This window comes from Passer domesticus, chromosome 3, assembly GCF_036417665.1.
Source record: "Passer domesticus isolate bPasDom1 chromosome 3, bPasDom1.hap1, whole genome shotgun sequence".
Taxonomy (NCBI): domain Eukaryota; kingdom Metazoa; phylum Chordata; class Aves; order Passeriformes; family Passeridae; genus Passer; species Passer domesticus.
Window position 1 is genome coordinate 45,900,688 of NC_087476.1, and position 25,347 is coordinate 45,926,034.

Here is a 25,347-nt window from a genome sequence, read left to right on the forward strand (position 1 = left end):
TCACGGGGGCTGCAAGTGCCATCCAATCTTGATGGATTCAGCTGGTGCTACTGACCCTGCTCCTCTGCACTGACACCCCCAGGGGTGCAGGCAGGCGTGCCTGACACAGAGCTCTGTCGTTTGGGCTGGCAATTACAGTGCTTTCCCTCTTTCTCCCTTTTATGTGTTAAATAAAGTGCTGGCAGCTGAAAGATCCCAGCTGGCACGTGTGCTGAAGCGGCTGCAGCCAAACGCACCCAGACACTCTGGAGCGCCCAGCCGTGCTCCTGAGCCTGCTCTGACACAGGGGGATATTTTTTGATGCAAACTCCAGCACTTGCTTTTCACTTGAGAGGGCACAGCTATGTATTTTAGGAATAAATGCAGTATGCAATCAGCACGCTGCCCTGGGCACAATGGGAGTGAAGAAGCTTCCCAGTCAGGGAGGCAGCCAGAGGCAGCAGGAGCAGGGTCTTGCTCCCCATCTCTCCATTGCAGAGAGAACATGGTCTGAAATTTTGCTCCAGTAATGCTAAGAATAATATATGAGATCAAAAGGCTAGTTTCATCCCTGGGGATTGCAAGTCTGCTGAAGGTTTGCTGTAGGAAGTAAGAGAAAAGCTGTTTTGGAAAAGCAGGAGCGTCTGAGAAGCAGTGGTGATGCTCTGCTCTATTTTTGGATAGCTTTCTGTCAAAAGCAGCAGTTTGCTAACCAGCTTCTGATGCCTTAAAGCATAGTGCTAGTTAAAACTGAAGGTTTACAAGGGCCTGGTTGTTTCACTGAATTGGAAGAAATATTTTCAGGTGCATATTGAGCACAAATGAATTGATACAACCCCTTCTCTCCACCTGATGAACAGGGGTGAAAGACGAAGGGCACAGACCACCCCCAGCCCTGTTGTTGCCCCAGTAAAACCAGCCCTGAGCACAGGTTAGGGTGGCAGTCTTGGGAACGTGAAGTGGGTGCTGAAGAGAGCACAGAAGTGGCTGCAGCTGAGGATGGATGCAATTGAAAGCACAGCTCTCTGCTGGCTCCTTCCCACCGCTGTCCTGGTCTGTGCAGAGCTCTGCTTCCCTTCATGTAATCAACAAATTAGGTTCTGTAATTTGCCTTACAAACAAGACTTTCATATACTCGCTGCCTTCTTTTTTTTTTTTTTTAGAGGTTTAGCAAGCAAACAGTGGGAGACCAAAGAATTAAAGCCATAAAGTAATCTGCATATAATCAGTAATTACCATGAATCAAACCCTCCTTCAGTTCAGCTGGTTATTATTTCCCTGATAATGTAATTCCCTGCATTGACAAAACTAGGAAATACTCATTTTCACCAGAACAGCAAATAATTTCCTGCTGTGCCTATAATACTGCAGTTTAGTGACTACATAAATCCAGCTAATGAAATTTATGGAGAATATGAGGACTACTTAAAACAGACTAAAGACCTGAAGAAGTAATTGCTCCCATCTGTGTTGGGAGGGGATGATATTTTGCCCGCAGACCTCTGCTCAACACTCCTTACAGGTGTCACTGACTGGCCAGCCCTGGGAGCTGATGTGGCTGACAGCAGGGTGCTCCAGCAGGAATTTGTGAAGTCTGAATGTGGGATGATGGTCACAGGGGCTGCAGCCATGAGAGCCCCTTCCCCTTGCCCTTGTGGGATCTTCTCAGGTCTCGTGGCAGTGGCCACTGCTGGGGCAGAGCTTCAGCACACATCTTCCCAAAAATGCCTCCTGCTTTCAAGGGATGTGGAGTCAGCATTGTGGGGACACTGTGGGGATAGTGCTGGCTGTACCTCCATTTTCAGATTCTACAGGAGAACCTCACATCCTGGGATTTTGCAAGCTGCAGAGATGTGGCAAGTCAGTAGAAAGCTTTGAAGCCCAAGGAGGCATAAAAGCCTGGTGGCCTTAAAATTTCTGGGATTTAGGGTAGTAACTTTTCCATGTGACCTTAGAGGTCTCCATCAGAGAGATCTACAGAGAGTGAGTTGCAGGAGCTGTCTGGGAAGACCAGAGAGATTTGGCTGCTCCCAGAGCTGGGCTCTCTTTGCTGTGGGAACAGGGTCTGAGTTGCTCTTTCTACCTCTGATTCATCCAAAGATAATCATTGGCACTGCAACTTCCCCTGGAGGGTGATGGGGTGCACAACAATCCTGCAGAGAACAAATTATACATGAGCAAAGGAGTTATCCTAATGTTTTCTCCTAATTAACCACGGCTGAATTTCTGCCAGGATTCCTACTGACCAGCAAAGGATGCTGGCTTGTGGGGAGCATCTGTCCTGTCTGGGAGCATTGCTAACTTTGTGTTTTTAAGACCCAGAAGATGCATCCTTATCTGGGCTGCAGTGTGGGGGGCAGCCTCTTGCCCAGGCTGCTTGATGGCCCCTACATCCCTGTGTGGGGCTGTGTGTCCTGCTGGTGGTGCTTACAGGCTGGTTTTGGCTTTGCCAAAATGCAGCGGGGAAAAATCCAGCCTCCAGCATTTGCTTGGCATGAAGAGGAATTTCTAAACTACACCAGCATGCCAAGACCCAGGCTGTGAGCTGCTTTCTCACAAGGTTAGAAGTCTTGGGCAGTTTCTGGAGTTATTTCTGTCTGATACTGAATTGCAAGATCAAGCTGTGATAATATGACACTGAGCATGGATCTTGCTCCACAGGAGGCACTGGGGTGGGTTGGGAAGGAGACCTGCTCAGAAATTTTAAAATTGTGGTGAAGGAAATGCCTCGCAGAGAAGTAGAAGTGGCTAAAACACAGTGGAAGATCTCATGAAAGGGAGGTATTTTTTCAGCTTTTCTTGGAATGATACTGCAGTGAAACTGTGAGAAGTGTCACAAGTTTTGCAATAAAGAACACTGACATCGAAGGCATTAAAATGGGGGAGGTGGGAAATGAAAACGACCTGTCTGTAGGGGGCACTCAGCTCTCTTGTGTCTGAAAGTGAAGTTACTGAACCATCAGATAAAGAAACGTAAGGAGGGGAATACTCAGCCCCATTTGGTGAGAGATGCCTGATGACTTCTCTGATCCGTACCCAGACACTTCCAGTAAGTGAGGTAGCTGGAGCAATTGCTCAGAGCCCGCAAATATGGTAAAAATAAGAATTTAGACGAAATGGGATGGATGCAATTTTCTTTAGAGGCTGTTACTGATGTTGCTGTCAAGGGTTGCTGGCAGCTGAGGAACATGAGCGATGACTAATGAGGCAGAACCCTCTCTCCAGGCACAGCAATCAGCAGGGGGGAAAAGCCTCGCCGTATCTGCTCTGTGCCCCAGGGCCCATTTCCTGAGGTGTGTCCATGTGTCCTCTTCCAGCAGCAGCTGCGATGGGGATGAGCTCCCGGTGCCCTGCCTGCTCCTGCCCCTCTGCCTGGCGCTGTGCCCTCAGAGCTGCCAGCCGAGCCCCTGCTCCCGGCAGCGCTCTCTGCACGCCCGCTGGCAAAAAGCAAGGCCCGAGTCGCCAGGAACCTGCCTTCAGGGCGCTTAAACCCGGCCCAGCTCATCAGGGCTGGGCGAGGGGAGGCAGAGCAGCCCCAGGCAAGCATCCCTGCTCCCAAGGCGGGGGGAGCTCACCGCCACCCAGGGCTCAAGCAGCAGCTCGGGAGTCAGGGAGGCCTCTCCCAGCTGCAGCCACAAAGAGCGTGTGAAAAGCCTCCTGTGGGCAGCCTAGCAGCCCGGGGAATCGTTCAAGGGTGGAAAGCAGTCGGGGGGGAAAGGAGAGGGGAGAATTGGCAGAGGCTCCAGAAAGGGGGATCGCTGTTGCTGCTGCCCCTGGTCTCTGGTTGTGATTCCTCTCCTGGTGTTTAATGCCCCCATTTGCAAAAGAGAATGGGGAGAGTAAAACTCCTTCTGGCCTGCAGCTGAGGAGACAAAGCGGACACTTGATGGAGCTCGAGTCGAATTTCTGTCAGATCTTTTGCTGGTGCAGCCCTGGGCGGCAGAGCCTGTGCTGAGGCTTTGCCTGCGTGTCTCCTCTCGGAGCTGCCGTGGTTTGTGGCACCGCTGGCTTTCGGGCACTGCTGGGTTTCGGGCACTGCTGTGGGTGCTGCTGAGAGCTGCACCCCCCTGCCAAGCAGGGGCTCCTGCGCCGTGTCCTGAACCCCTCTCCGTGGGGATCCATGCGCTGGGGACACTGAGACATGGCAGCGAGCCCACGGAGAGTCTGCTCCCATCTGCATCCTCCAAGCAGGCAAAGGCTCACATCTCATGGGGATGCACTTCAGGGGTGGCAGCTGGATCCAAGCCAAGATGGTTCCATCATCCCGAAGTCTGTTGCAGGGCCTTGGGGACTGCAGGTACCTGTTGGCACCCTCGGGTCCCAGGGCACCTTTTGAGGAACACAGTCTGTGCATCCATCAGACAGGCAATGGTGTGTCAGTGTCCACTAAATCCTGAGGAGTGCACTCCTGTGTAACATGCACAAAAGAGTAATTTTATCAATTAAAGGTCTTTTAATATGCCTCCTGATTTCAAAATCCCAGTTTACTGGGAGATAACATAATCCCTTAATAATATCTAGTATTTAATCGTTACTGCTCATATCACATTGCTACAAAAAAGCCAAACCCCAGAATTACATCTCTTTTTAATTTTTGCTTCTTCAGTCCTTGTTCTCTTCCATTTACTAATTTGTTTTTGGTTTGTCTATGACAGCTGCATCATTACTGTTTTACCTTTTGATAAAACCCCCGAGTGACCAATTCTGCACTTCTGTAGTCTTCTGCCACCAAGCACATTTTGTTTCTTCTATGCACTTTATATTGTTCTTCTGCCCTCCCCATCAATTCTCAGTAGGAGAGGTAGATAATTTTTAACTGTCCCAGATTACAGTTTGAGAAAAGGGTGAAGACAAAGGTTTCTCTTCACTTATATGGAACATTACTGCTACATTATTTTTGTGTCAGACTTCAAGCCTTGGTTTTAACCAGCTGCTGCAAATGTACAGAGGTAAACAACAGACTCCGTAAACAGTTCAATACAGAAGTCTTGATTTAGTACCTTACAAGACAAAGCAATCAATAATCTATTACACATCTAATCACAGGCATGAAGAGCCCAGCAGCCCTCTGCACAGCATTCCTCCAAATGAGAAAGGCGGCTGGAGACCACAGTAAGAGGGACACAAATCAGCGAGATTGCAAATGCACGGCTCGGGAGTTGATCTACAAACACAAATATTCAAATTCAACAATCACCTCTTGCTACTAGTGAATCATGCTATTGCTATCTGGAGACCAGTTGCTATGGCAGATAGCTGTAGCAGTGGCAGAAGGCCAAGAATCCTGCCTTTGAAATGTTAACTGAATTTAACTCTTGACTTTTCACAGACAAGGTTCATTATTTTGTGTGACTGTGTCATATTAAATGAGTGCTTTGTCTGCCCTGGGTACTGGCTTGGGAGGGATATTATTAATCAGCAGGACAGCAAAACAGGTCAATAACAACTATTTGTCAATAAGGATTTTTTTTTAAATATCTTCAAGCCTGCTATGTGAGATAGCTGCAGTTATATAAGAATAGGGTTTTTTTGCTTTAATTTCTTCCCCTTTCTTCACTTTATGTAAGTTATATCCAGTTCACAGTTCCTGGACACACTCAGAGCACACCACCAATGCAGGAACGATGGTGAGATGCTCTAATTTGAAGAGTTACAGCACAGGCACAGAAATGCTTCTGCTCCATTTAAGCGACAATGCAGACTGCTTTCTGTGATACCCACCAGAAAATTCAGGAGTTTATAGAGACTTGAGCAAGGAATAGGTATAAACGTCAGTTGAAATTAAATTCTGTGAATGGCAGAACTAACTACACACTAAATTCCGGGACAAGCTCCTCTTTCAGCTGCCTGAAGTGCAGATCTGGGTCCCTGGTTGCATACAATGCACTTTATGATTTCAAATCGTTACAGCTGCATCAATAGGATCTCACATTTAGTTCCTGGACAAGTTAGTTAGGTTTGGTGAGTTAGGATTACTGAGATCCAAGGAAACACCATCAAATATTCATGCAGCAGTGCCTCTGACATCCTTTCTTTGCCATTGCAATGAGGGGTTAAGAAGGACACACACTTCAGAAGTCGATGGAGAACAACAGAACAAACCAGATGGTGTTACTGTGAAGAAACTGTCGGAGAGAACAGGGCACACAGATCTGCAGCCACAGTTACAAAGATGCAGATTCACAAACTGTGACAATATTTTTTCTTCCACAAAACCAACAAAGGCATTACTGTTCCAGTTGGAAGTCTTGAGTGTAGCAGGCCATGTGCAAAAAAAAAAAAAATCACAGGGGAGGCTGAGATGGTGACAGTGAAGCTGGAAGGGGTGCTGTACACTGTTCCTACCTCAGTGTATCCCTCGGGAGTTTTGTCCAGTTCCAAGAGAAGGCTAACAACCACATGTCCCTGCAAACTGGTTTGTAACACATAGAACATTTAATGTTCCACCCTCAGAAATCTCAATCTGAGTTTCAAGACTTGTTTTCCTCTATTACAGGATTCCATCTTCCAGGAATGAGATCACAGGATAAGAGAACTCTTGCACCCTCTCACTATTCCCTTCTCAACAGGCTTTTGACTATGTGCTCAGACTTGAAGGAGTTATTCCAGGGAAGAGAAACACAAAAGATGTGCAAAACATGCACTGCACTGCTAGACAGCACTTTAAAAAATCATCTTTTGTCAATGATTTTAACTGCTGCATCTCTTCAAGATACACTAACAGTAAAGTATTTTTTGTACACCACAGATTAAATACCTGAAAACCAAGGATCTCTCAGGTATACCAGTGAAAAGCAGACTTCATTGAAAGAGCAACACCCAGGAACATTTAAAATGAACCATTTATTAAATCAAACTGTTATTTTAACAGTTACATAAGTTACACAGCATGTTTAAGTCAAAAGATTTCACAAGGAAAAAAAAAAACTTTAAACTTTTATTATGCAGGCAAAAATAGTACCACACAATATGTACCTGGGAGGGAAGAAGGGAAGGGGAATCTCTAAACATTCAAATAAGGCCATAATTATTTAAAAACAACAATAAAACAATAATAAACCCCCCCAAAGATCCATTTGCTTTTCAGTGTGTTCAGTGCTGCTAACTATATGTACTTTTAGTGTACAGGTGTGATCGAGGCAGTGATATTTTGATAGCTAGGTTTAATGTTTTAAAACACTATCAGAAGTGGAATAAGGCTCATTAGTACATACAGCTGCCCTTGGAATGTCAATCTCAGTTGCCTTCATCAACTTAAAATTCACAAAGTGCACAGTTAAGATATGCCAAAAAATTGAAACTGCTACTCTACCAACAGCTGCCCATGCTTAATACTTAGTGGTCTATTGGAACAAAGTATGTTCTTCCAAAAGAGATGTGTAAGAAAAGCCACTGTAAAACATTTAGTTTTGAAGATGCACTAGGAGCTCTTTGTAAACTGAAAAGTAGAAAAACATGGATTAATTATGTTAAGAAAAGAATACAAAAAACACTAGAAATGACCATCAAACTTCCAAAGAACAAGCACCACAATGGACATTAGCATTCGATTTTGCAGTGTACAGCAATGTAACAAATTTACTCTAGCCAATCTACTTCATCAAATTCTGAATCATCTTCTGAATCACTGTATTCCACAGCGATGCGACGGGAGAGGATGGTGGCAACATCGTTCTCAATGCGCTCGTGCTTGGCTTCTTGCTCCCGCTGCTCTTCGACTTTGCGGAGCTGAATACCTGGAGAAATCAGAGCACAAACATGTCACTCTCCTCCTTCACCACTGCAAGAATTTTTTTTTTGTCAAGCTTTCAAAGAGAAGAATGTCAGAATTGCAGCGGCAGACAAGATCTTGAGTCCTTCTACTATAATATCCTGGTTCTGATTTCCCATTAAAATACATTTTTAGTACCACTGTAAGTGATTAAGCCATTTTGCTATTTGCATTTTCTAGACTCTCTGTTCATAATTTTAATGAAAGTTTATAGATATTTGAATATACTAACAAGAAGGACCTCTTGTAACCCTGTTTGGGATAAAGTATTACTTGAAGATGAAACCTGTGGTAATTCAAGCCTTTGTTTTTTGGGTATAACTTGGTCAAAAATGTTTTCAGCAATCACCTAGATTATACCAGCAGGCTCTAGTTTCTCTTTTTTGCTGACATTCTCTACGTATGTTCACACACCCCTTTGTACTCAGTTGTTGTCAACATTTCTTTAGACTTCAATGGTGTTCTCAATTCATGTGCATATAGACATGCAAAAATATTTCAAATTAGTGCTATAGCCTATCTGCTGATATTACAGTACCATACAGATTCTGAGCTGTGCTGCAGTGCAGGGGAAGAGAAGAAGAATGTAGGACTTGAAACATTTGAGAGATCTTAAGTTACTGAAAGATACCCCACCATCAAACAGCAGCACACACCAATGTGTGTGTTCTGGTGCCAGTGGGGATTTTCCTGGCCATGGGCACCATAAGCTGAAGGTACAGCTGGCACACACAGCTCCTCATGAGATCATCAGGAAAACACTGCCCTGCAGCTCTGCCCTTCCCTTGCACTCTGCCATGGGCACCTTGCAATGCAAAGGCTGCTCCACTACGGCACTGAGATCAGATACTTAACAGCTTGAAGTCTTCAGCAATGAACGTCACTTATATCTTGTAATACTGTGATAGATGATCAAAATTCCAATGCCAATTGATCGGTTTCACTTTTATCTAATAGTCTGTGAAAACCAATGTTTTTGTTTTCTACACAATCTGTAGACGATCAAAACCAGCTACATTTGCAGGTAAACAGAAACAGAAAGATAATCTCCACAGATCATCTACAAACACACGTACTTTTTTCTGTAATCTAACTTCCACAGAGAACCAGTTTGGCCATCCATACTAAACATCTGATAAGTGCAATTACAAATTGAAAAAAACCTGTCTACTTGGCAATGCATACACTGTAGGGGATAGAAAACAGAAACAGACTTAAGATGCATTTCTCTGACTTCTTACACATGTGAAATATTTCATCTCTCAAAGGTCATGTGTATTTAGCAGGTTTCTGAGATTGTTCTTTTTGCTGCTCAATAGCCAACGTTACCTTTCCGTATTGCTTCCAGCAGAACGCTTCTAGCATCACTGATCACAGGAAGAGTTGAAGGATGGCGCTTGGGCTCAGGAGCAGGAATCACTTGGGATGGTGGAGATGGAGGCATTATGGGTGCATGAGTGCCAGGGACAATGGTTGTGGGAGGAGGGTGCAGAACAGGAGGAGGGTGGGAAAGGTTTGCAACTGTGACAGGGGAGGAGGGTCGAATGCCAGGAGGTGGCAGGGGAGGAGGTGGGGGTGGTGGAGGAAGTCCCTGTACTTCAGCTTGTGGAGGAACTGGGTGAACGGGCAGAGCTTCGCACACCTGGGCAGCTCTAGTGACCGGGGGAGAGGGCTGTGCTAGGGGAGGAGCAACTGGAGGTGGAGCTGGATGAAGAACTCCTGGAGCTATCTGGAGAGGAGCTGGCGGAGGTGGCACAGCTGGGGCCTGCAGAGCAGCTGTGGGAGGGGGTGGTGGGGGTGGGACTGGGGGTGGAGGGGTGGAAGTCATTGCAGCTCTTAATGATGAAGTCGACAAAGCGGATGGAAGAGGTGGTGGTGGTGGAGGAGGAGGAGTGGGGCTCACAAACACCGGTGTTCTGCCTGTTGCTGGTGACTGAGGACGATTTTCTACCAAGCCAGGAGTAGAACTGCAACATCCAATAACAGAACAAAGCTATTAGAGCTAGGGAGTGGAAAAAATAGTAATAGATTCACTTCTGTAACTTTAGAACATTGAAACCTGGGCATTAAAGAGCATTATGTACTATGGTGATTTCAGGGTGTTGTCCACACCTCATAAATAAGGAAGTCTAATTTTCAGTATGGAGCTTGCAACTGGTTTCCAAAAGACCTCTGCTCAAATTCAGCTATTAACCAAATAGGTGTTCTTATACAGTGTACCTGCATCTTTATCAAAGGTTTCCTGCAGCAGTATAATTCTTCCCTGTTGTCCCTAAGTAAATCCAAATTCCTTTTCTCAAGTCAGGGAACTAGCAGTTGATTAACTGTTTTGATTCACAGAACTTTAAAACCAAACCAAACAATGAGAATAAGTTAATTTGAAATATATATTTAAGGTGTGATGACAAAATGAGTGAGACTAATATCAAAGGTCATCAATACTGTGTACAGAGAGGTACAGTTATATGCTAGATACTCATTATAGGACAATGAATAGGTGAACTGAAGAAAGCAAGAGAGAACAGTACATTTATTTTCCTGAAAGACCACCAGAGGATTTCTTTAAACTGTTGTGGTAAATTAATCTAAAGAATTATGCATTTTTGTGTATTATCTCCTAATCAGTAAAAATCATTCTTTTCAAGAGACTAACATCTTGCTGATATAACAACCCCATCTGAATTAAGTATCCTCTATTCTAAGCTGTATGTGCCTGACCATAAAGTAAGACTTCTGGTATAAAAAACAGGAGAGTGACAAAGAAATTTTCACTTCTAGAAAATGTTCTATGTATGTATCCACTTCTGAAAAGGTACAAAGATGTAGGGGAAAAAAAGCCACTTTGGGAGAGAGAAGCACTTACAATTTAGCAAATGCAATGAATACATAGTTTTGACAGCTGACTGTCTTGCTGTAATATATTCTTCCTTTCATGTAGGCTGAAACACATCTCAGTTGTACAAATTTCCAAAACTCCAAAGCTACATCCCGAAATGCCAACATATTTCACACAAGCATTTTCCATACAGTTCTTTGTCTTGCCATTTAACTCAGAAGGCACCACGGCTGCAGTATGGATGGCAAGCTGAGGTCTGTCTCCACCAGAGCATCCTATGGGATTTGGATGCCGGCCTTCCCATCCAAAGTGTCCCTGTTCCTGCAGGCACGCTGGGGCAGCCAGCCACAGCCCCTGGGATTTTTGGCAGACATAACGCTGACAGCTATTGTGGGGGTGGTAGATAACTAACCCAGCCCCAAGAGATCCCCCCACACGTGGCTCTGTGGCTCGTACCTGACGCAGGGGGGCACAGGCTTCCCTTCGGCCGCGCCGTGCATGGGGGGCGGCGGCGGCGGCTCGTGGGGCCTGACCAGCACGCGCTCCTCGGCTCGGCTCAGCAGCTCGGACATCTGGCTGTAGGGCAAGGCAGACAGGGAATAGGACCCGTCGATGTGGTCCACGTATGCTTGGGATCTGTAGAAAAGCAGGGAGAAATGATTCAACTTCACCTTTTGTAGGAGTCAGTATTAGTGCCCTCAGCCACTGTTCTGTACTTCAGTCTGAATTCTGAACGCAAGTATCTTCTCTCCGCTAGTGTTGCATATTAGACAGTGAGGCTTTTCAATAATTTATCCCACTTTCCCACTTCTAGCAGCTCAAGGGTTTGATTTTGACAGGTGTATCAGATAGTTTCTACAGTATGTGTGTGACCTCAGTGTTTATTAGACACATTATTTTGAGTTAAATAAACACAGCAATACAATGAGCTAGCAAGCTACTCTTCTTTTATAGCATTCATGAAACATCCATCGATGTTAGAATGGTAGAATTTACAACTGAATAATTTAGCTGAACTTCTGTCAGAGGATCTTTATTCCAATATATACAGAGAACTCACTGCTTTAATAGACACAGGACTCAATCAATATCTATTATTGAGTAGTAGCACTAAGTAAAGATGATTCAACTTGTTAATGACAACTTTAGACACACCTCAAGGACCTAATGAGTTAGTAAATTTAAATTAACTATTCAATTACAGAATTTAAAAAAAAATTCTATTAAATTCAGAACAAAAGTATTTGTAGAACACTTTCCAACAAGTAGAGCAACACTCTACATTTCCACATACTGCTACCACTGTAGTATCTAAGCCTATTAAATTCTTCAGGGGTGAAAGTCTTCCTCATTTATTTCAAAGCATGGTGCTGCTCTGTATCTGAACAACATGTTCTGCACATGCAGTGCTCCCAAGCACTTCAGCATTATTAATAATTGCAATAAGGTACTGAGATAATCAAGGTTTAGGCCAGGGTCCTGGATACAAAACAAGAATGTCTAAAGTGGAACCCAACATACAACATAACAAAAGGACAGCAGGAAAGCAGATGTTTCTGCCAATGACTCGACACAGCAGCTTACAGAGATTCTATAAAGCTGTTCCTAGAAAAAATGCTAATCACCATAACTTAACTTGTACCCCACTGAGTGAAACGCACTGAGAGCATTTTCCACTCTGAATTGAGCTAAGTTTTCTACAAGCAGGTTTTTCTACTTTTCAGGCAACAAACACTCTCTCCTAGAGTTGTCATAATTACTCACTGTCACTACTGAGCTTGTTTGAAGGCCTTACAAAGCTAAACAAAATACTCTCTTATGGTGTGCTTTTGACCACAGAAAGATAGGGGAAAAATTTAACCAGTTTTTGAGAGGACAATGAATACTTTTTAATTTAAAAAAACCCAACAACACAAAACAGCCAAAACCCCCAAAGCAAAAATTTATCCCCAAATTGCCTAACATTACTTGTCAGCCCTCTTTGCTATTAGATGTTTCTTGGCTGGTAAAATGGACTTGACTTTGCACCAAGACCAGAAGCATAAGCACAGCAGGTATTTACCATGTGAAATGCTACTTTTAGCCACCAGCAAATACATGCTGTGAAATGAGAATTCAACAGGTTGGATTTTGTAATAGGCTATAACCAGAAATGTCAATCAAATAATGGATTTGTTCAAGAGTAAAGAGAAGCTCAACATTCTCATTTGAGCTCCAAGTGGATGTTTGTTCACATCACACACACGATATAGTCTTGGCAGTGTCTGTTAAGAAAAATCAAGAGGCTGGAACAATGGAGATTTTGTGGGTCAGGACTGGAATGCAGTGACACACCTGGGTGCAAGCTTGCAGCAGTGACACTACACCTTCATCAAGCTGCAGAGGACAGCACATCCTCAAGGATACAAGGAGGATACCTGCTACCCTTAAAAACAACAACATAGTAACTACTCATTTAAGGACACACTAAGAATTTCAGAACTGTGTTATGAATAAGCTAAATCAGTGATTTCCAGGGCATTTCAAGGGGAGCACCAGCACCTCGTCAATGACCATTTCTCATGGATGTTCACTACGCAGTATGAATACACTTCATAAAGGATAGAAAAAACAAAAAGGAACCTTGATTCAAAATGTGAAGCTGGGCCATTAGCAACTTCAATGTGCTTATGTAAGAGGTTAGCATCATCTTCTGCGAGCTCTGGACCTTGGGCTAGCTTCTGCCACTCTCTCCGTCTGTCATGAGGTGCCCTTGGCACTTTCTCTGGTTCGTGAGGGCGATCTAGATTTTTCTGCTGTAGGAAAGTTGTGCAAACAAAACTGACAACTGAGACAATATTTTTTAATTACATGCATATAAACATCAGCAACAAAATTATAAAAAACAATCCTGTTTCAAAAGCAAGAAAAATTTTCTTTCAGGCTAAACATAATATGTAGACCTGGCAGACTTGTAAGAGCCAGAAACATCAGACTAGTGGCTAAGAACCTGAATAATATAGAGAAAAATACCTGTTTAAGTTGCTTTTTAGTCTAAGTCTGAAATAAAATTATAAATCTAACACTCATATGAGTGTTAATTTATAATAGATTTATAATAGATTCTCTACTACATATGAGACATACAGAATAATGGTCAAATAAAAAAGTAGCATTACCATTAGCAAAAGTGCTTGTTTAATTTTAAGAAAATATAAGCAAAATGTTTTAGTACTACTAATTTCTTTCTAGTTTAAACATATCTATTAGAATGTCATTCAAGCTTTTTCACCTGTAAGACTGTCAAAATTTTGTCTTACAAATAAATGTTCAAGTGAAATTCTTTACACTTGCTGTATTCGTCCTTCTTTTCTGAGTCATCGCTATAATACTTAAAAGCTTTGGCAAAAGTTGGCTATGTTAAGACAACATGAAAGCTTTAGGTCCTTCTATATTATTTTACTACTACTGCTGTTATTATTATTATTATTTAATTGTTAAAGTTGGTGGAACTGAATGAATACAAGTAGCTTTAGTTGAATAGATGTCTCTGTCAAGTCTGGATTGCTATTAAAGTAGCATATTTGCAAGCAAACCTTTCTAGGAAAAAACAAAGAGAGCCATATAAAGTTAACATATGTACCTTCTGCTTCCTCTTTTCTTTTCTTTTGTCCTCTGTGTCCTGCAACATTTTTTCCTTCCACAGATCAAAGAAATACGAAGGATTGGTATAGAACTTCAAACCCTCTTTTCCATCATCCCTGAAATACAGTGAGACAAACAGGACATACTATTTATTTGGCAAGACATGAATCCATACATTAAGACAAAGCGTGGGCATATTAAGGAATATATAGTATCTCAGATCCTGAAATGTTTTACCAAGGAACACAAAAGAGATGATCATTGACCTCCTGCACCAACACTTCTTACTATTTTTCCTGGCATTTGAGGTCCTAATTTTAGAAAGATAACTTTAACGCAATCTCCAGAAAAAAAAAAAAGAAAAAAAAAGAAAAAAAAAGAAAATATTAGAGAATTTCCACTCCAATAACTCAAATCTTGCTGTTAAAATATTGAGCAAATTTGTGTGGCTGCCTCTGTTTAGCTACTGATTCAAACTGAATCTCTGGGACAGCAAACAATATTCATTTCCATTGAACATCCTTCTTTCTTAAACACTTACCTGTTTAATTTCTTCACATCACATCCAAGTACATGATATGGTTTAATAAATATAGAATTTAAAATCTACTTTTTCCTACCATGTTACACTGAGATAAGATTTTAGTAAAATGGAGTAAAGTTTCAATGCTTATAATGTCTTCTGCTGCTTTCATTCCTCCAGCAGCTTCCCAGTTTTCCAGTCAAGTGTAAAATACACTCAAGTGCTACTCCATGTGAGCAAGGTGCCTGGATATAGACTCTATTACATAAAATAAGCTAGAAATAGTTTTTGATTAATTTTGTTTTACTAACCTGTAAGGGGTGAGAATGTTAAGTGGAGGAGGCTGCTCACAGATGTCGTAAGTTTCTTGCAAAGGAATTGGCAGAGTTTTGCGGTCAAACAGCTGCTGGTCTTGAATCGTGGAACTCCGGAAAGCTTTTCTCATTGTAATGTCCTGCAGTGACACTGAAAGGGGATATTGCCATTGAAAAAAATCCCACCTGATAAATTTTGTTTGGATTAATCTGGAATTGCCTAATGTTGGTTAAAATATAAAGCAGTACTGATTGCATGTTGGGCCTTGTACAGCAAATACAGATTCATCTATCGCCATGACAAGATATTGTCAGACTGTGTGACAAACATGGCTGTAATGTTCTAGAACATTATCCTCTATTTAGCTTCACAGGAAATTTTTCTCACCTAAACAGATATCAGAACTCTGTCTCTCCTAAGTAGTTCAACAAATTGTGTACTGTAGCTGTAAAATATCATTCCGTAGTTCAGAAGTACCTGATAATGTTTACCAACTCCATTTCACAATCCTTTTGCTACTAAAAACTGCTTTCTATCTTGAGGTATATATAGATTTTATCTTTGTGGCATAGCAAGCCAACCTTTGCATTCCTTGCATGTAGGCAGCAGGTGCACTGAGGGCCCACTGAGATGCCAAACCAGCAAATCACTTAAGCTTATGCTACTGAGATCAATGGGCATTATTGGGAGGTGATTCTGTGTTCCAACACATGAAAATAGTCAAATGCTATTTAATCTGTTTAATCAACATGAGCCTTCTCTGTCTAATTCAGAGCCACCCCGACTTTTAAGCACAGTCATTAGGAATAATCAATTATCTTTATGTAAGATCCACAGGAAAACAATACTACATGAACACAACACATTAAACAGGGATTTCAACTATTTTTACCCACTCCTGGTAAAGCCTACATATCTTTCTCGATTTCAAAAGAGTTTTTTACTATTTTATTAAAATTTAGATAAAGATTAATGGAAAAGTGACCACAACTGATAAGCTTTGCACTTTTAATTCTGGAAACAGTATACCTATTTAGTCTCATATTTCTCTCCCTCCCTGCTCTTCAGTTACCACATCTGTGAATTCTAGGCTTCACAGCTCAAAGCTACCTTTGCAACCAGCATGAGACTTCCATTAGATAAAGCAGCAGATCTTTTCATTAGCTTGGGCTCTTTTTTTAAAATCACAAACAATGCTGAAAACAGTTTTCTGACTTAGTAGCAAAGAGTACTTTCAGCACATACATTTTATCTATAAATAATTATGTTTATTTTATAGAAACAGGTTGGTAGTAATGCCTCTTTATGCAAGATGAGAGGACAACTTTACCCCTGCCTCGCTATCACTAGGGCCTTTGGCAACAGTTTAAAGAAAAAACTGTTTAAGCTGAAAACTGCTTTTTCACTCGAGCTCCTGTAACACACACAAGTGTACACATACATAGGTACATACACCAAGCTGGATTTCTGCTGTGGGATCACAAAGGGGCAGAAAGCAGGGTTTTTCCCAGAAGGCTTACAGTTCCTGGAATGTTCTCTCTTCTTACCTAAGCATATTGGCAACATCCTTTGTGAGGCTAAAGATGGGATTTATTTGATTTTCAGCTTGGCTTTTGAAGTTTATTAAGCTTGGCAAGGTTGTGTATTCCTGGAGAAGTTTCCTCCTTTTTACCCTTAGGTTCTAATTCATCACAGTGTCTTTTATTCTTTTTAATAGCTTTAATTAGCTGCTCAGAAGCCTTTTTAAATGTGTGAAAGAAGTATTATAATGTCTGAATGTCAGCTAGGAGTCTCAATTTCTGTAGGTATTTTTGCAGTCATAACTAACCCTATATATTTTGTACCTGTCATGAAGTACAGGTTGTTATCAGCTGGCAAAAGTTCAGTTAGAATAACTGAGGTTTACCTAATCTAAAAATTTAAGTCTCAGATCTTTTTATACTTCAGCTACTTTTTCTTTGAGTTGTTGGTTATACAAATAACACCAAATGTACTTGCTCAGAGTTGCTTGGCAATCCTGCAAGATTTCTAACTGTACGTCGTATATTGGAGACATTTCCAACAAAAGTAAAACTTAGTATACTTCTCTTTGAACCTGTGTACATTCTGAGGACAATGAACTTAATCAATTTATTCTAATAAATAAATACAGTACTTTGGTTTAATATTAAAATGCTCACAGAGTATGTGACACCATATTATTAACACTGTTCTACAAACTCCTTATTAGCATTCCATCTCTTCAATGAGCAAGCACAGCCAGTCTGATCCATAATGTCCATTTCCTTGCTTAAAACTCTACATTTTCTACACATAGCGGGGGATAACACACCAAAGGATAATCAGTCAATCAATCCCCAACAATAAGCATAATAATTTTCTCTTTAAACCTAAGCTACACAGCAGAAAGCTTCATGGAAAAGGTATACTGTAGAATTTCCAGCAGCATTTCCTACGCTGATGACCTGTAACAGGCATTCCCTGAAAAGCACACCATTATCCCAACCAGCAGACCACATTAGGACAGCATTACTCAGGAAACAGATGTGGCACGCAGCAAGGGAGAATCCTGCCATGGATATAACTTGCCTACACAGAGGGATCAGGTAAATCCCACATCATACATCCAGCGTAATCCTGGGCTGTGCACGGTCTGGCTGACAAAGCCACTTGTTTGGCTTGCCAGCTGGCAAAGGGACAAAAGCCCTGCGTGGTTTACAGCCTCAGCAGGGGTGAAAACCTGGCTGGTCCCACGGCCACCCGGCTCTGATTGACACACTGGCACTGCAAGGGGTGGGCAGGCAAACTGCATGCATGAGTTCAGGTGGCAGAAGAGATGTGCAGCTGAAGGAGGAGTTGGAAAAGCTGCAGGCATTTGACTTGATGCTGGTAAATTTGTGCTTCCAGTTGCTTAATTCTAACTAGCACCAGAACTTTTGGCACAGCCCAAGATCCTAAATTTAATATGGATATATTTTTCTGAAAGTCCACCTACTACACCGCTTGTGTTCACTGCAATTAACAAAAAAAGGGGTCTTAAATAATTTCCTTAAATGTTGAGATATTCACCATTTAATTTGAAGATACATTCAACAGTCTAAACAAATGCCTGTTTGTCTTTATTGTGTCTGTTGTTTGGATTGTATGAAAAGACGTATTATATCAGCCAATCTAACCCTCTGTGCACAACAATATTTTCCACATAAGAAAAATTTGTCTGTCAGAAAGCTAAACTGTCAACCTTTTGTACACTTAGTTTTGAAAAAGAGATGCCAGTCCATTTTTACTTATAATCAACAACACAATGAGGGGGTGGAGGGGAAGGGTATTTAAATTGCACTCTGATGAGATACAATAACTGTGTTTCTTTTGGGGTAAAGTAAAAATTAAATTAAAGCACATCTGTAATGTGCATAGTAAATAATGTTTTATCTCTTGGCAAGCATCTCATTAAACTTCAATCCCCATCTTGTAGTGTAAGTCAAGTACAGAGCTCACTAAAGCGCTGACAGAAAGTAGCTACCTTTAACTTTTCAAATACATTAAATACTACATTTTACTTCACCAGAAGAAAAAAAAAGTTACTAGATTTATTTTTATTATTTTACAGTCCCTCAACTACACAATTTATGGTTAGGTTCTAGGTCAAAAAATTCCATTCTCCTAAAGAGAGTTAATAAAGAAATCATATATATTCCTCTTAGAAACTTGTTCTCTTAATTCATTTTGCAGAATTTCATCCTGGCAACTTTCAAGACCATAAACTCCTGAATATTACAGCTGTGACTCCCTGCAGAACTAAATTACTAGGGGAAATTTCATCCAAATCAAGGGACTTGGTTGCCCTATACAATTCCCTTTCTCTGTTCAAAATCTTACCCAGCAACCTGAAAAGTGCAAAGAGGAATGAACGACATTCTCAAACAAATAACTTAGTTGTAAATTTCCCATTAAAGAGAATTAATTGGTAGGCAGTGGTGCTGTTGAAAATTCTCTTAAGGTAAAGATTTGTGCAATTCAGTTCCTAAAGACACTGCAATCTCAAAGTCAGATTTCTACCTTATTTATTTTATACTTTTAATGATTATCCATTTAAACAATGACCAGAATGCACACATATTAGGTTTCTCTGCCATCAGAATACTCTGACTGTGGGTTTAATAGTTAAATAGAGAGATTATTTCTGTAGATCAGACATCACTCTTGGGTTTGTCCCCTACAGAAGAAATAGAAATTTTCTGAAATACTGTTAAAAAAAATTTCCAAAACAGCTCAAGAGCTCTTTAGATAGAGAAACTATGTCGCTTAACTACTACAGGTAAACAAAAAGAAGGTGTAAATGCTACAGCAATCATTTGAGGAGGACTCAGAAGCTGCTTCAAATGCAGCATGTAGAACAAGCAAGGCCTATTAAGATGTGAATTACCCATGGGCATCAAGCACTGAATCTGCTGGTAAGTCTCAACAAACCACTACATTGTTTAGCAAGTCATATTTTGTCCACATCCCTCTTTTTATACACAAAACATGCACTATCATGGTCCTACCATGGATCTATCAGTCCGTGGACACAGTAATTTAAAACTGATTTACTTCCTAAATAACTCACAGATTTAATCAAGGGCCCAAGAAAATTGGAGAAGGAACATGGAGAGCAGTTGAAGCCCAGCCACTTGCTCAGAATCTTGAGAGGGAGATACACTCAAATCCAACTTCCTTTAAGTAGCAAGTAGCAAGAGACCTGCTATATAATCCAAGAGTCTTTATCTGCCTTGGAGGGTAACATTTCTAATGAATGAATTCACAATAGTTTACTCTCCACTTAATAGAGTACATGTGGAGATCACGACCCAATTTTCATGCGCTCCCTGTTCTTAATTTTGATTACATTTATACTCAGCAAAATCTTTTTCAGAGGCTAAAGACAGTGAGCTGCCCCTTAAACTGGGGTTTATTTACTACCCTTTCCTTCTAAGTCCCACAGTGGGCTGAGTATCCAGATTTAAAGCTGACCAAGTCTCCCATTTCCAGCAGTATACAGACCACAATTATCTGTCAAGTTTTTAGGTTTCTCCCCACCAAATGCTACCTTTCTTTACCCATAGCAAAACAACAAATCTGGTTTTGGCGTTGGTCCAGCGAAACTTCTGAACTACTATTGTTTTAATGACAGGGCAATATTTATAGAATGTTTAGAAAAACAACTAACACATGTATTCAAAGGCAGAAGCCTGTTGAAACACAACTCACAACACTATTTGATTCCTTTCTTGAAATGTGCCAGGCTACTCACCCACAGCACTTCTGCCCGTTAGGTTTATTTAAGTTGCTTGTCACAGTTGTAACAAATATACTATGGAAATCAAGAATTTGATACACTGCCTTTGAGATTAAAATCCTAACTGGTCTGAGGTCTAAATAGAATTAGGCAGCTCACAATGAAAGAAGCACCAAATTAATACCAAACAGTCTGATAAATTCTGAATTTATGAATTTTCCTTCTGCCCTGATATTATTTATTTCTGAGGGACACAAAACTATTTTCCAATACCTCCTGACACTAGACATCAGGGCTCTACCATGTATCATCATCTCAAAAAAAGAACCACATAATTGTTAAAATTAATATTCTTTTCAAAATTGTCAGATTTCTACAACTATGCTATTTTTCACTTTTAGCAGTACTTCACACTTAAAAGGCACAATTAAATTCATGAAAATTTGATCAATTAAGAGAAATATTATTTTAGTGATGCAATTTGCATATATATGGACAGAGTTAGTAATGTTTCCTATAAAGTAAATACTGAAATGAAAAATGGTTGCAAAGAAACTATACTCAGGATTGATTTTCTCACCTATGAGGACACCTTATATTGCAGGGCTAGTGAAGCTGTTGACCTTAGTTCAGCTTTATAGCAAGAATGTGTTTTCTCAGTCCAAAAAGGACCCCAAATATTACTCTTGGATACATATGGGTTTGTTTCCCATACAATTGAAATAAAGCTGAGTTTACTGATGGAAAGCAGAGGATTTCTTTTTGTCTGCATACAAGTTGGGTATGTTCTGAGGGGAAAACCCAAATGTATATGAAAATAATAAAGTATGTTAAAAATCTATTAAAATATGAAATTACTAATACTGAGAAATCAAGAATTTGAAAACAGTGTAATAATTCAAAGCAAACCAAGTTGATAGCAATTCTTCTATGACAGAAAAATTGTGCATGAGGAGTTAGACTCCTAAAGATATAATCTTAACCTTGGTTTTATTCTTTCACAGAGATGCTGTAATAATTCAAAATGAGAAAACACACAGAGTGTTCAAACAAATTCAGAGCTTTTTATCACTCTGACTCTACCAGAAACATCTTGCCAAGTATCTGCATCTCGTTTAGTGAATCTGACTTGGGCTGTTTTTGTTCATGCCACTTAGCTTTAAATGAATCTTAATTTCTTTCTCTTGTGTAATAGCATGGGCCCAAAGGAACCCATTAAATCTTCTATTACTGCCTCCTGGCAAAGAGCAGATGAGACTCATTTCACAAAGTATATCCCATTTTACTCATGCTGTTAGCTGAGTAGAAGTACTGAAAGTTCTTAATTCTTGCACAGAGAGTTAAAAAAGGTAAATTCAAATATTCCCCCCCTTCATGCATTAACATCCCTCAGCTATTCTAGTCCATACTAGGACTAAACCTAAACTACTTGTGATGGATTTCTAAAGTCAAGCCCAAAACAGTACACTGAAGGAAAAAATGTTTCTTGATCCCTAACTTTTAGGGAAATAGAATATCAAATGTCTCCTCTTCTCCTTTGTCCTCATCCGGTGACTCATTCCAGGAGATGTTTGTGAATAAGGAGCACTGGCTACAGCTCAGGGACTGGATATTCTTAGGTTAATAAAAACAGTAATTTAATAGCTCCTGACACGGAGGACTGCAACTGCTCCTCTGAAGTACAAGCAGTCACTGTTACTCTATGGTGTGAGACACAAATCCAGGGGATCAGGTACAAATCACCCTGAGCCATGCTGGACTTCACTGTGTGGACCTATTCCCTGTTTCCTTAACTGCAGTCTGTACCTTTCTTTGGCTATACAGTTTAGCAAACACTACAGCATGCACACTTCTGTGCAAATGTGTTGGGATGGTGCATTGGGGACTACACACTATTTAAAACTACTTCTAGCAATTCTCTAACATCAAACAGTTACAGATTTTTGGTCCTGAAATGTAGAGCCAAACTTCTAAAAGGCCTTTTACATAGCATAGTACAATTTTCTTGCTATTGTGTAATATTCCTGGATGCTTCAACTCAATGGCTTAATATGGTCTCTCCATTCTATGGAAATGTGAATGATTAACATATTAGATATGATATCATATCAACATACACTGCCCTCTGATTTAAACCAAAACTAGGCTATCAAGAGTAAATGCAGAAATGCCATTAACACTCCAGAGTGTTACAGTTTTTACAAGATTACAACTGCTGACAATTTATTATCATACATGGAAAGGGGTTTTTTATCATTATCCAATCATAGCAAAAATGCCCTAGTTTGGGCAGGAGATTTCATTTTTTCCTAGTATCTGGTATAGTGCTGTGTTTGGGATTTAGGATGAGAATAATGTTGATAACACACTGATGCTTTAGTTGCTGCTGAGCAGTGGTCAAGAACTCTTCAGCTTCTAACTCCAGCCTACCAGTGAGCAGGATAGGGGGGCACAAGGAGCTGGGAAGAGACCCAGCCACAACAGCTGACCCAAACTGGCCAAAGAGACCCTCCATACCACATGGTGTCATTGTCAGCACATAAACCTAGGGGAAAGGTGTCTGGGGGCTGGGCTGCTGCTCAGGAACTGGCTGGGCATCATCAGTCAGCAGGTGGTGAGCAACTGCATTGTGTGTCACTAACTCTGTATATTCTAATACTATTATTGATGTTTTCCCTTCCTTTTCTGTCCTATTAAAATGTCACTATTTCAACCCACAAAATTTACCTTTTTTTCTACCTGATTATCTCTTTCCTCCCACTGTGGAGCAGGGGTGAGCAAGTGGATGTGTGGTGTTAACCTGCCAGGTTAAACCACAACAACTGGAAAAAAGAGGTGTACGGGGGTGATTTATGCTCAGTTATCAAGAGACTTGGAAAATCCCATTAATGTAAGAATTCCCCTAGGCAAGTCATGATTCTGTGGAAAATCTGCTACTAGCTGTGAGCAGCTGTCTTTCAAAACCTGTTCTAAAATTAATGTCACACGAAATACAGATCCAAAATTTCCCTTTGCTTTATTTTGCTACTAGTGAAATTCTGACATCTATAACCAGAGACAACCTGAAGACTACTCTCACTTCATTATTTCTGTATACACAATTGTAATCACACAATGTAGTAATACACAATTATTATATCTAGACATTCAGAACCGAAACAGCATTCTATAGTTTAAAATTGGATCCCACATCCAATCTGAAGTTATTTTTCATTATGGGATGTTCCTCTACTTTCTAGGTCTTAACCACATAGTTTAGAACACCCTAAATTTTTTGTGGTTACAAGATTTTTCACAGTTCACCTGTGACCAGCAGATATTGACAAAGGCAAAAAAGCTTCATAGCATTTATGCATTAGGTGGCCAAACAAAGCCTAGGCATCCTTTAAAATTCTATACAAATTCTATCTTACAGGCAAGAGCTGATGACTTCTGAGAGTACTTGTTTTCTCAGTGCTAACCAATATTTACAATATTAAGTTATTTAGAAAGAGTCCAAGAAGTTATGCAGCAGTAATAAATGAAGCTATACAATTATAATGTCATTCAGAAAGTAAGATGGTACAAGTTAAATGAAAAAAAACCCCACCTGGACAAATGTTTACATTCTATGAGAATTAATAGAAAGGTTTAAAAAAATCTCCAAGCATTCACATAATATTACATAATATTATTAATATTCCAAATATGTAACACTACTGAGGTGACAGATACTCCTGTAGCCATTTTTTTGTAAATTCCTTACTATCATTCAGTAACCATGAAAACGCTGAGCTCAGAAAGCTGCTCAAGGCTATAAAAAAACCTGTAGCAGAAATAGAACTGGACCTTTCTTATGATGCTTTGCTGTGGATTCTTATAAATATGATTTAAACTATTAAACTATTATTCCATTTCACCTATCAGTGCTGTCTGAGTGACAAAATAAGAAATCCTCCCTGCAGGAGGTAACTTACATTCCTCTTCCTTTGGATCGAGCTGTGTAACACTGACAGACAAGCGATCTACACGCTCTTGTAAGGAGTTGACTCTAAATGAGAAACTGTGTGCTTCATTGAAAAGTTCACCAAATATATCTTCAGCATATTTACCTGGAACATGGGAAAAAAAAATATTCAAGCATACCACAAGACAGACAAATGATTTCTTACTGTTTTAATTAAGTAATTCTAAGATGCACAAGTATCATTGTAACAACCTGTACTTACTGAGCCCATTAAGAGTCCTTAAGAAAAGCAAATAGAAGTTAAATACTTAATGCAACTTATTTATCAGAAATTAAATTATTTAATACATTACAGGACAGATATTCAGCTGCCATAAAATGATTTAACCATGGAACTAGACTGCAGTTTCTTGGATATTTCTAAAAGGACAATTTACAGCATCTGATGCTGCTCCTGTCTGAGTGATAACTAACCTTCAAATTTACCTCAACACTGCTCTCAAAATAAAGCACTGCTTCCACTCCTGCTGTACAGAGAACTTTACAAAAAAAGGAAGATCAGATATTCATATCTAGGTAAATTAGAACCAGCCTATTCAAAAATACACACTAAAATAATCCTACCTTGAAGGATTAAAATTCTAGTAACTGACCCATTTACAGTGAAGTAAAAAAACCCCAAACAACAAAAAAAATCTCCTTTGTTCACATCAATGGACATCATATTTTTAGCACAAAAGAGCAGGAGATTCAAATACTATGAGAAAAGGATCAGTAATGAGTTTCTTTTCTACAGAGTACTCCCCATACTGCTTTTAATGCTCTCAAGACTCCATTTGACAAGTCTGCCAATGTCACTGGAAAAATCCCACCAGACTACACAGCAGAATGTGCAGCCACACTTCTGAAATACAATGTGATAGCTTTCAAAACTTCTATGGTACTGTGCATATGTAATTCATGTATTGTTTGTGCACTTATGTTGGTTTTGGAAGTATAAATCTCACAAATTTCTAACTACCTGCTTTGCACTCAAGTTCTGACAGGTATAAAAGAAAAGGATAGCTGTGGAAAT

General features: G+C 40.4%; 1 protein-coding gene across 6 annotated transcripts in view; it reads right to left on the bottom strand.

The window, feature by feature from the left end:
• Positions 1 to 6,803: 6,803 nt before the first annotated feature.
• WASF1 (WASP family member 1) overlaps positions 6,804 to 25,347 on the bottom strand; it is an 86,607-nt gene continuing 68,063 nt past the window's right edge. For 5 of the 6 annotated variants that reach the window (XM_064412913.1, XM_064412910.1, XM_064412911.1 and 2 more), the window contains exons 3-9: positions 24,283 to 24,417; positions 15,045 to 15,198; positions 14,209 to 14,326; positions 13,209 to 13,381; positions 11,043 to 11,222; positions 9,080 to 9,717; positions 6,804 to 7,715 (exon numbers count right to left, since the gene is read on the bottom strand). In XM_064412913.1, coding sequence (XP_064268983.1) covers positions 7,558 to 7,715; positions 9,080 to 9,717; positions 11,043 to 11,222; positions 13,209 to 13,381; positions 14,209 to 14,326; positions 15,045 to 15,198; positions 24,283 to 24,417 — 1,556 coding nt within the window. In that variant the 3' untranslated portion in view covers positions 6,804 to 7,557. The remainder of the gene's footprint in view (positions 7,716 to 9,079; positions 9,718 to 11,042; positions 11,223 to 13,208; positions 13,382 to 14,208; positions 14,327 to 15,044; positions 15,199 to 24,282; positions 24,418 to 25,347) is intronic. The other variant, XM_064412909.1, reaches the window with a different exon arrangement.